The sequence below is a fragment of the Octodon degus genome, unplaced genomic scaffold (genome assembly GCF_000260255.1).
Source record: "Octodon degus isolate 3935 unplaced genomic scaffold, OctDeg1.0 scaffold00112, whole genome shotgun sequence".
Taxonomy (NCBI): Eukaryota; Metazoa; Chordata; class Mammalia; order Rodentia; family Octodontidae; genus Octodon; species Octodon degus.
In genome coordinates, this window is record NW_004524688.1 from 4,616,716 (window position 1) to 4,629,060 (window position 12,345).

General features: G+C 45.5%; 1 protein-coding gene across 1 annotated transcript in view; it reads left to right on the forward strand.

The window, feature by feature from the left end:
- Slc22a2 (solute carrier family 22 member 2) overlaps window positions 1-12,345 on the forward strand; it is a 38,717-nt gene that overhangs the window by 14,641 nt on the left and 11,731 nt on the right. Inside the window, exons 5-9 of the mRNA XM_004639436.2 lie at window positions 2,767-2,881; window positions 4,940-5,046; window positions 7,819-8,033; window positions 9,171-9,279; window positions 10,383-10,495. Of these exons, the coding sequence (XP_004639493.2) occupies window positions 2,767-2,881; window positions 4,940-5,046; window positions 7,819-8,033; window positions 9,171-9,279; window positions 10,383-10,495 (659 nt within the window). The remainder of the gene's footprint in view (window positions 1-2,766; window positions 2,882-4,939; window positions 5,047-7,818; window positions 8,034-9,170; window positions 9,280-10,382; window positions 10,496-12,345) is intronic.

A 12,345-nucleotide genomic window follows, 5' to 3' on the forward strand; every position in this document is an offset into this window, starting at 1 on the left:
TATTAAATAAATTTATAATCAGTTGGCAAGGGTGGGCTTTGGTGGGACACCGCATATGGAGATCTGGAAGGAAGAGCTATCCAGTGGAGGCCGAGGGTCTGCACACTGGTTGGGTGTCCAGAAGGAGGGACAGGTTGGGGGGAATGGGGATGAGCCGAGCTTGGGGCACACCAAAGTCGAGGTACCCAAGGGAAGTCCCATGCAGATACCCAGAAACCAGTGGAATTTAAGGATCTGGAATTGCAGTAAATAGCACATATGCGTTGGTTGTTGCTGTGGGGACAAATAAGATCACTCAGAAGAGAGGAATAGAGTTAAGAGAGGAAGGAGATGGGCCAGGATCCAAGAAATCGCAGCTTTAAAAGCTGAGCAAAGGAAGAGGAACTGAGGTCAAAGAAGAGCAAGGTGGCCCCGCCCTGAGGGGAGAAAAAGAATTTCTAGGCATGGTGGCAGGAATGGAGGCCACAGGTGATGGCGCCTCCAGTCAGTCCACAGCCCCCAAAGCCTCCTGGGGCCACACCCAGGCCTGGGCAGTGGGGAGGAGCGCTCTCCACACCTGTGAGCTGTGCACTTGTCTCTGTCACCCTCACATCACCAGTTCTTGGCCCCAACTCTTTACCTGTCATTTCACTATCCAACTGGCACAATGTGCTGTCAGCTCTTTGAGGTCAAGTGACACTGCACTGGGGCCCTGGGGTGTAGCCTCCTAGCTAGGCCCTGGGGGAGATGACTGTCTGGCTTTTGCTTGAGCTAGGGTAATTTTTGTTTTGTTAAGCAAGCAACTTTGCCACAAAACAAACTCAAAGCTTAAACTAAGAGTGCTTCAGATTGAGTCAGTATTTCTACTGCTATCGTTTTTACCTAATGTTGCTAATTCTCAAACAATTCATTTGAAGTTTTATTATATCAAATATTTCTTTAGTGATTTGTGTCAGCTCAAAGTCCACCCTGATTCCCCAGCTGGAGGCTGGTTGGGCTCTTACCCACCTAGGCCTGGTTCTCAAGTGTCCTCCTCCTTAGCTGCCCCAGCCCAACTCAGGTGTCGGTTGGCCAAGCTGACCAAGTGTCATCTGGAAAAAATGGCCCTGCAGTGTCACCCCATGAGTTGTGGCTTAGCTGCAGCTGAGCACAACATGTTCCTATCAGGCTCTGAGTCTTAACCAAGTAGTTTTCCTGGATATCTCCCCACGTTACTCTACAGAAGCGCCCACCCCTCAGTGACTTCAATCCCAAGCCAGAATCCCAGCCAGGGCTTCCCACCTTTACACCACGGGGCTGTGAGAGCAGCCTGCCAGCTCTTCCCACCTCTTCACCTCCTGCTACTCTCAACCTGGCTATTCAGGTGCTGCCAATCCAGAGCTGTGGCTTCGAGCCCAGTCGAGACCTTGCCGGAGCTCCCAGATCACTGGTAGAGTCTAGCTCAAATCGCACTCTCTGGCTTTTATGTCCCAGCACCATCTGACCTCAAATACTTACCTCTTTATTTGGGAAATGAAATATTGGCAAAATATGATAAATATGAGGTGGGATCAAAATATACCATAAATGCTTAAATTTAAAACTATTTCGGGGCTTTGTGGCACATGCCTGTAATCCCAGCACTTAGGAAATTGAGGCAGGAGACTCGCTTTGCTGCAAGGCTGAGGCCGGCTTGGGCTACATAATGAGTTCAAAGCCAGCCAGACTGCATAGAAAGAACCTGTCTCTCAAAACAAAAACCAACTAGCCAACAAAATCTTTATTATAGTAAAAGAGTCACTGCCTTTATCCCCCTGGGATATAGTCCCCTTCACTTTGAACGCAATGCTCCCATCTTTCCTGCCATTCCCTGAAGCAGTTCTGGAAGTCTTCTTTTGTGAGCATCTTTACCAGATATGATCAAAAATATGGTGAATGCCGTAGGCTGAATGGCGTCCAACCGCAAAGCCACTTGTGAAAGCGTTACAATGGGTCCCACCGCTTGTCCACCACATCAAGTATCATGAAATTCCTGAATCTTTACCAAAGTCAAAATATCCATGAAAGGTAAAGGTTTTGATCAAGTCAGAACATCAAGCCAGCCATGATGGCACAACTCAAGTCATGAAAGAGCTCTGCCAGAGCTGCTTCGGAAGTGGCAAGAATGTTCTGATGAGTGTATTTGAAGCAAGGGGGAATATTTGAGGGCAATCAATGACTATGTGTCTTTCACAGTAATAATCTTTTAAAGGCAAACATTCATGGCCTGGAATGGTGGCACAAGCCTATAATCCCAGCACTTGGGAGGCTGAGGCAGAAGGATTGCTTTACTTCGAGTTTGAGACCAACCTGGTCGTAAGCTCAAGTTCAGCTTGCTATGTACAACAAGACCCAGTCTTGTTATACGTGGTCATTTATAAATACTTTACATATACTTGCTTTCAACTTCTTGATGGTTTCAATGACCCCACCTCCACTTTGAGGCTTCTTCTGCCCTTGTAAAGCCTGAAGGCCACATGACAGACCTGCTTCTCCTCCCTCCACATGGCTGGAGGCTCAGCTATTCCCAGTTTCACAGCTTGCTCCCTCTAGAAACCTCTGCAGAGGGAGTCCAAGGGCTTCTTGGACAAGACCAAGTCAAGTCAGGATTGCAGGGAGGCAGGCGCTACGAGTCCCAGACATACTTTTTATCCTCTCTGCAGATCTAACCAAACCTCATTGTGCACAGTCATCACAGATACCCCGTCATGAAACTGTGGGGGTTAAAGGGTTTCAGGAAGGCTTTTCCCCTCACTAACTGTGCTGTAGGTGCATCCCGGAGTCTCCCAGGTGGTTGATCTCCCAGAACAAACCCGGGAAAGCCATGAAGATCATGAAGCACATCGCTAAGAAAAATGGAAAGCCAATGCCAGCCTCTCTTCAGGTGAGCCAGGGTCTCTCAGGTACCAAATAAAGGAGCAGCTAGAGAAGGCAGTGGGGAAAATAGGGCACAACAGCAATGCCAGCGGCAGGACCTCCACCCCACCTCTTGACCTACCAGTGGGGAGATCAGATAAATGGGATAAATGCAAGATTTGTGGTTCCTAGGAGAAGACTTTTCCCATGTGTTAAACGCTGAACTCAGGGCAGGCGAGATAGATCAGTGGACTAAGCACCTGCTTAGGCAAGCGCAGGGACCAGAGTTTGATCCCCAGTGCTGGATGCCATGCTGCGCCCCCCCCCACCCCGCCGGGCATCCTGAGCCAGCAATGGAGACTGATTGTGGTGACACAGGCCAGTAATCCCATCCCTGGGGAGGCTAAATCCAGGAGGATCACTATGAGTCCAAGCTGCATAGTGAGACCCTGCACAAAGTACATTAAAAAACAAAGCAACAACAACATTGAACTCCAAGAGAACCAGAAAGCACTTTAAAATCAGACAAGGAGCTTCTGTCTGTACAACTCAAAGTTCTGCTGGCCACTGTCCTTCAGAGCCCATGGCCTGTGGCCTGTGTGCCCGGCACCCTCTGGTCAGTTCACATCCGTAACACAGTTCCTTGAAAACAAGTAATTTCTTAGCACTTTACATGTTTTGGACAAGAATTGCTTCAAAATAGTTTAAGAGGTCATCTATCTTCTTAAACAGAATTGAGCTACTCCCGGTGGCCTTTTGTGTATGTGTGTGTGTGTGTGTGTGTGTGTGTGTGTGTTTAATAGATTGCAAATAGAAAAAAATTATTTACAAACATAAATGAATATAACAACAAAAACTGTCCAAAATAAAAATGAAGAAAGAATTTACAGGTCAGTCATAATAGTTCACTGTGTCAAAACCAAGAAACTGGGTTTTTTGTTTTGCCTTTAGTAAATCTCATCACTTTGAACTCAGAACTTTTTGTCTGACAGGGGCTAGAAAGGGAAAAAATGAAACTTATTAGAAAATTATATGACGCTAAGAATAAATCTTTTTTGAGTGAGGATCTGAAATAGGTTAGCTATAAGAACCCCATGTGTGCGCAGTTTGGGATGAAGGTTCTGGACTCGCAGGCCTTCTGTTCACTTCATCACGCTTCTGGATGGCTGAAGTGTATCCACTTTATCACTATGGACTTAGGATGGCTCCAACTCTTGAGTTTTGGATTCTTGCAATGAATGACTAAGGTATCAGTCATGGTGTGTCACGGTTTTGCCAAAGGGCCCGAAGTTCCACCTTGCTCTCACCACAGCCTTGCTTGTGCCCCATTCATTTGCACACCATCCCCTGCGGCAGAGTTGCAACTCTACCACCTCATGCCTGCACACTCCCAGAGCAAGACCCCACGCACAAGGTCACATGGGGACTTTGTGAAAATGCAAAGTCCAATTAGTCTGTCTTCTGATTCTTTTTTATTATTATTATTTTACTTTATTGCTAAGGGGATCCTTTTCAAACACAGTCTTGCTATGCAGTTCAGGTTGGCCTTGAATTCACTTTGTAGCCCAGGCTGACCTTGAACTCTCAGGGATCCTTCTGCCTCAGCGCCCTGAGCGCTGGGATTACATTCATGCACCGTATTCCTAATAAGCTCTGGGAAGTGCCCATGTTGGTCTGAAGTCAAGGTGTCAGGCCTAAAGTTCCTGCCTGCTGAGCCGAGATGGGTCCATCAGCAGGGGTTCGAGGGGCTAGTTGCTTCACACTTCACCCTCTGGGTCCTGTGTCTGTGTCTCAAAGACACCAGCTTATGCCACCCCACTTTAAATATGTGGCATGAGTCACCCAAACTCTCCATATTCAAGTTCCTCTTCTGTAAAATGAGGTAGAAAAAAAAAAAAAAAAAAAAAAACTAGGTTCTACCTTCTTGGCTTTTTGTGAAAAGGAAATCAGACCAAGTGTGTGGTGAACTCAGTGTTGGGCTGAGCATATTAGGTGCTGGTAAGTATGGGGTGCTGTTGCTGTGCTCCATAGGACCCTGGGACCACCATTCCGTAGACAAAGCCACTTGTACTGTGTCTTTTCTCAGGGTCTGAGAGCAGATGAAGAAGTCGGTGAGAAGCAGAATCCTTCATTTCTTGACTTGGTCAGAACCCCTCAGATAAGGAAACACACTTTGATCTTGATGTATAACTGGTAAGCCATTGTTTGTTTGTTGCTTTAAACCCCCTCCAAAGTATTTTTTCACAGGCATCCACATTAAGGGACAGAACAAGGACACCTAGAAACAACCTCATGCCAGGCTCAGCATTGACAGAGGGCCGCAGCGTGTGGCTCATGGACTTCCCTCACATGTCTCTCAGACAGACACGGAAGCCAGCTCACAGTCCCTACGTGAACATCACAGTGCTCTGGCCTTAGCTTCTCTTTAGAGTCACACAGGAGATTATCAAATTCATTTATTTATTTATTTTTTCCTTGTGTTTTTTTTTTTTTCAACAAATAATACACTGCATATATTCTTCTTAGTGGTTAATTGCTGTACAAGATGCGGACTTGTGATCCTATTTACAAACACCATTAGAACAAATCATTCTATTCATTAAGAGAATACAACTATATATCTATCCCAACCTCTTTGAATACACAGATACAAAATGGACATTCATCGGTATACCCCATTTTTTCTAAGTTCCGTTATTGAATATTGTAGGTGTGTAAACTCAGCAAAATATTCTAAAAGAGTCCAGTAGCCTATAATAGCATTGGGTCTTATATTTAACTGGCAATGTCAGAAATTATTGACCTGAGTCCCCCACAGCTCAACTTAACAGCATGGCTTTATTTCTTATATTTCGACTTCATACTTTTCTACTGGATGGTTAAGAACAAGGTAAAGCAGGACCTATGCAACAAGAGTTGTAGCTTTTTGGTCTGAGAAGGTCAGTGAAATGCCCTCAGGATTTGTCCTGAGATCCTGTACCTCAGATTGTAGAACCTTCATCAGTGCAGCCATGTGGATGAGTCACGGCCATTGCTTGGCCAATGTGCTCTCTGTGAAAGCCTGAGAGAGTGTCTTCTCCCCATGTGACTCTCCTTAGGCACACTCTACATCATCGATCACTTTCCTCTTTGGCCCCATAATCTTCTTGATCAGAAAATTTGGGACACTACCGAGGTACATAACATTACAGTACAAGTTCTCATATGTCCTGAGTCTTAATTGACCTTAGAAGGTTAGGGCCAAAATGTTGGCTTTCCTTGTATCCTTCCTTTTTCTCTAATTTGGTCTGCAAACTTAGGTTGTTAACCATCCAGAAGATCAAATTCATTTAATGGACCAAGAGTAAAGGGAAAAAAAGTAACCAAATAGTAACCAAAAATTCTTTTTGAATTTTTTTATACAAATCTTTATTTATGACTTATTTAACAACTGTACACTTTTGCATCCTCGAAAACGCTTTTTTGTAATTGAGTGGGAAAATATAGTTTGACTAAATCTTTGTATTCTTCATATACATATATCATATACATACATACATACAAACACATGTGTATAGTACTATAATAAGTTGATAAACATCAAATTAAAATGAAAAAATGATAGCAAAAGTCAGTATTTTTTTAAAAAAGAAAACACTAAAAAAATCCATCTCTTGGTGGTTTTTGAACTTTATTTGTGATTTTTAGTTACTTTTTTTTTGGCTTATGTTTTCTTAACAAATCATTCATCTCAGAAAAATGGTTCAGAAGTAGGCCAATCTTATATTTTTTATATTTGTTTATTTTATTTTTTGATGCAGGGTCTCGCTGTGAGGTCAGACTCATAGTAATCCTCCTGTCTCAGCCTCCCCAGGGCTTGGGTTACAAGCATGTGCCACCTTACCTGGTTATGGGGCCAGCACGGCATACAGAACCAGCAATTGAAACCAGGTCCTTGAGCTCGCTAGGCAGGTGCTTAGGCCGCTGAGCTATCTCTCCAGCCCAATACACCAATTTTAATACATAGTAAGTTGTTAATGAACAGGTAGAAAAATGCTTGGACAAAATTTTTTTTTTTTAATTCTCTTAGTGATTCTCATAGCCCAACTTGAGAACCATTGGTACAGATTAACTGAAAATAAGCATAAATCTCTGCAATAAATAGCACAGAGCTGACAAGAAAAGGGCTTTCTTTTCATTTGTACCTGGAGAAAAAAGTAGACGGGTGATCGACAGTACCCCAGAGGCTACATGGTCTGCACCTTGAGTTCTGCTGGGCGACACTGGCTGCTCGGGGTCAGTCTGAGCCTAGAGTGCTCACCACAAGCCCTTGCTGGTAAGGCACCGTCAGCTTGGGGAGCTCCACATAGGCCACAGGCCACGCAAAGCACTGCTGTCCACAACAAAGGCAAAGCTTACCATAATTTCTGCATGGAGAAGGCAGCCTAGAAGTCTGACCTCATTCTCCTCCTTCCCTTTTCTCACAAATCATGACTCTTCCTGACCATTCTCGTATTCTCCAGCACCTATAATGACTGTCCTAGATATCAAAACTAGAGATGTCATCAAAATGTTGTTTGCATCAGGCCAGAAGAAAAATTATTAAGGAAGACATGGATTCCCCTTTGGTTTTCTGTTTCCTGAGATTTGGGCTATGTGTGAATCCATTTGATCCAACGCTTTAGAAGACGGTCAACAATTCACAGTCGCTAACCACCTGTCGGAGTTTTACTGAGCAAATTGCTCTGTGAAGATCTTCTTGACTTTCAGCTTGGCCAGGGAATGCTCTTCCAACTGCTTCCTGTGCCTAGGTCTCGGCTCACAGCCAGCCGTCAAAGTGGACCAGCTTGTGTGAAAGTGATAGGGTGGCTGTGAGGTCCCAGGGAAATGTCACCTACCGCCAACTCCAGTTCCCCAGAAGCCTCTTTCTCTGGGTGGTACGTGTGTGGTGCTCAACCTGACTCTGGCTCTCTCCTCTCTGCTCAGGTTCTCAAGCTCTATCCTCTACCAAGGCCTTATCATGCACATAGGCCTTGCCGGGGGCAATATCTACCTGGATTTCTTCTATTCTGCCCTGGTTGAATTCCCAGCCGCCTTCATTATCATCCTGACCATCGACCGTGTTGGTCGCCGTTATCCTTGGGCTGTGTCAAATATGGTAGCAGGGGTGGCCTGTCTCGCTTCAGTTTTCATCCCTGATGGTAAGTTTCTGGCCAGACTGGGATCTTGTCCCCAAGGCCTTTAGAAGGTGTATCTCAAGATCTTTTAATAGGAAGACCAGTTGCTCATCTAGATGATTTGGAAAGACAGTGTCCTATCTATGATCATGCTGAATAAGCAAACCTTCAACTATTACATCAACCCAAATGTGCCCCAGTAGACAGCACAAGAGAAGCTGTGAAGATCTGAGCTGTGGGCCACAGAGCCAGGTGAGAGCACAAGGCGTGTGCTTTGGGAGAACAGGCTGTGGACTCAGTCTCACTGTAGAACTCTGAAGAAAATCCTTTTCACTTCTGCTCATCATTCTGTAAAATAAACTGGAAAACAATTATTCTTTCTGCATGAAACAGTTCTCAATGGCAGGGAGGAAAAGCTGATGAAAGGGAATTCTTTTAGCCATGTGGGGTTTTATCCAAATACTTCCCTGAATGTCACCGACTGAAACTCTGTCCTTCGTTGCTGTTTCTCTGGGGTGACCTCTATACAGTTTCCCTGGCTTTGGAAAATGTTAGCATTCGATATAAGAATTGGAGAAGCTTACAAACACAATTATGGAGACAAGAAAAAATCGGTGCTCCATAGGAATTGGTGGGGAGTAGAGCGGGTAGAGAACAGAGGATTTTGAGGGCAGCCAAATCCTGCATGCTGGTGGATACACTGCATTGTGTGTTTATCCAAACCACAGAATGGCCACTACCAAAAGTGACTCCTAATGTAAATTGTGAGCTTTTGGTGACTGTGATATGTCACTGCTGGGTCATGACGGTGACCAATGTGCCACTGTGAGAGCTGTACTGATGATGTGGGTGGGGAGCATACATGTCAGGGCTGGAGGAAAATGAGAATTTACCATACTTTCCCCTTGATTTTGATAGGCTTTTAAAAGTACTTTTCAAAAAACGAATTTTTTTGAAATAAAAGAGAGGCAGCATTTTGGCATCCCCTGGGAGACCAAAGCAAACAGAACGGTTGCTGCTGTTGCCTTGGGTCTGTAGCAGCACCGCTCTGCCTCCCTGTCTCATCCCAGAACACAGGGTTCCTCTGCAAAAAGCCTGCTTGAGAGTGTGGAGAAGAGAGGCCGTGCGCCACCTGTAACAGTGCTGTGTTTCTTCCCTCAGATCTACACTGGCTAAAAATCACCATTGCCTGCTTAGGCAGGATGGGGATCACGATGGCTTTCGAAATGGTTTGCCTAGTCAGTGCTGAACTGTACCCCACATTCATTAGGTGAGTATGGGGAGAGGGGGTTGGAACCCTTGTTATGGGGCTAGAACCTGTAGCCCTATGCTACAGACTACAGACAGGCAGAGGCACCTGTCTCAGCTATTTTCCTGTTGTTGGGACAAGACTCGCACTCCTAATTTAAAGTAGGGCAGGTCTGTTCTGACAATTGCAGCCTGTGGTTGGCAGACCCCAAGGCATGAACAGGGAAGCACAGGACACAGCAGAGAAGGGACAGGTGTGACAGTGTGAGGAGCGGTGACAAAATGATACCAGTTCAGGCCCCACCCCTAGTGAGCACCTCTACGCAGGCCCCACCTCCTGAAAGCACATTCAGCTACGCACTCATGGATGGGTGAATCCATTGATGAATACAGCGCCCCTCAATAAATGACCTTCCCCATATCTGAGACCTTGGAGGATATTTTCGATCTAAGACATAACAGCACCCAATTTCCAAGCAAGTAGGAAAGAAGATGATGAGGCTCAGGGGCAGCAGCTGAGGCCAGGAGTTCACGCTTCATGCTTTCAGTGTAGAGGCTTCAGTGAGAACCGAGGCCACGCAACTGCAGGAGTGGGACCACCAGGCCACTCCTCGAGACAGTGAGGGGAGCAGCGTGTGTGGGTTCTTAAAAACGTCACCCAGAGGCCAGGCCACAGGAGAGGACAGCACAACTTCTCACTTTCCAAAGCCTGAAAGTTTATGTAAAATGAGAACAACCAACTCATTTTTGAATTCTGTGTGTATGTCATTGTCACTCACTAAAGATAGTGTAAGTGATATGTTTCAGTTTTTCAACAATTTCACGATTTGAGGAAGGTTTGGGGTTTTGGTATTTTCCATTACCAGGATCGAACCCAGGACTTCCACACTGAGCTCCATTCCCAGCCCCATTTTTTATTTTTTATTTTCAGATAGGATCTTACTGGGTTCCCAAGACCAGGCTCTACTTTCTGATCATCCTGTCTCAGCCACTCAGGAATGCTGGGGTTATAGTCATAAATCTTCTGGCCCAGCTTGGGGAAGTGTTTCTTTGCGGGGTGGAGGAGGGGAAGACACCTGCTGTCCTGTGGTGAGCCAAAAGTCAAACTGAGCTCCTGCATTTTAGGAACCTCGGCGTGCTTGTCTGTTCCTCAGTGTGTGACATCGGTGGCATCTTCACGCCTTTCCTGGTCTACCGCCTCACAGATATCTGGCAGGAGCTCCCACTTTTGGTGTTTGGTGAGAAATCCCCTCAGCGGCCTCTGAACAGAAGCCTTGTTTTCTGAAACCTCCATTTCTCCACCTCAAAATAGATATCATGCTCCTTGGTAATTACAAATAGTAGCATTACTGATAGTGCCACTTAGTACCATTTGTTTTTCTAATACTACTAGTCACTATTAATATCCAAGTAAGGACTCCTGTTTCACAAAGACAGAGTGAATGGTGAGCCGGCAGGACATTTCTCCGCAGTGCCTCTTTCAGGATTTCCACCACTCTGTCCAGGAGCTAACCTGGCCCATCTCCAGCCCAAATATACCAACTTTTTATTTCATTACTCCAAAGAAAGGTGACAATTTTGTGCAAAACTCCATTTTTGAACCCAGAGCAAACAAAATCCACAATTAAGCAAATGCACCAAGCCAGGTATAGTGGCACTTGCCTGTAATCCCAGCATTCTGAGAGACGGAGGAAGAAGGTCTACCAGTTCAAGCTCAGCCTGGGCAGCTTATTGTCTCAGAATAAAAAAGGGTCTGGGAATGTAGCTCAGTGAAGGTCCCAATTCTGCATCCACTACCTCATCCCAAACAAGGAAATAAAACAAATACAGCACACACGTAATGGAGCACCTGTGGAGCGGTGCCCCCAGCCCATTCCTTGGGGCTACTGTATTCCAGGAGAGTGATACAGCACTTCTCCCCCTGCCACTGCTAATGGCTTCAGGGCCAGGATGCAACGTAAAGGCACCGAAGTCTGCTCCACCCCGCAACCCCTGCAGGACAGCAGGCATCAGTGACTGTCTGTCTGCTTCTGAAAATGAAGATGGAAGGGATCCTGGGGAACCCGAGCACCTCCCTCCATTCCTTCACTGTCCCTTACCTTTTGCCACTGGGACATGAGTTCTGCTGGGTATCCCAGACACCTGAGGTGTGACTGCTGGCTCAGATTAGTGCACACGTAGTCACCTGTGCAGGGTAACCGAGCACTCAGTGCTCCCACTTGGGTCCCCCTACAGCTCCCTTGAGCCACTTTCCATTTGAATATGCACCGCTTTCCCGTGGGTGGGCACCACTGTCATCACTGTGGAGGACAGGATCTGAGGATCTGCACTGTGTGCGCACACAGGAAGCACTCACTCTGGCCCCCTGCTGCGTGTCGTCCCCACACCCAGCTCTGTTCGTTCCTTCTCTCTTCTTTTTCAAGGGATTTGTGTGGGGGGAAATTTCCACTGTTGTAGAAGCAGTCCCAGTGAATTCCTGTACACCCACCCTGACAGACAGATGATCAGAGAGACCACAAGCTCTCTATCCCAAGGTAGCCTCAGACAGTGAACTGTGACCTGAAATGGTTGGAGGAGCTGGGTGGGGTGGTGCACACCTACAGTCCCAGCACACATGAGGCTGAGGCAGAAGCGTTGCCATAAATGTGAGGTCACCCTGAGCTACATAGTAAGTCCAAGGACAATCTAGACTACAAAGTGTGCTCCTGTCTCAAAAACAACTAAATAAAATTAAAAAGAAGTATCTAAGAAGCCTGAAAATCAGCACCTCAGAAAATCCTGCTCCAAAGAGCTCTGGAAACAATGGCTAATGATCATCCTGGGTAATTACGCTTATTTTTTTCCTTGAATTTTTTTATTGGTACATTTTATATATACATAGTGACAGCATTCATCATAAGGGAATTGTACCTTGCTTCAAACAATAGCTTCAAGCATATTTTTTAAAGATTTAAAATTTCTAAATTTAGTTCAACTTATAATACCACATTTCCAAGAAAAATGAACCTTTTGCAAAGACATTTAAATAAAATCATACCAAGATGCACAAAAATGAAATTGTCCAAAACTCCTTGTAAAGAAAAAATCA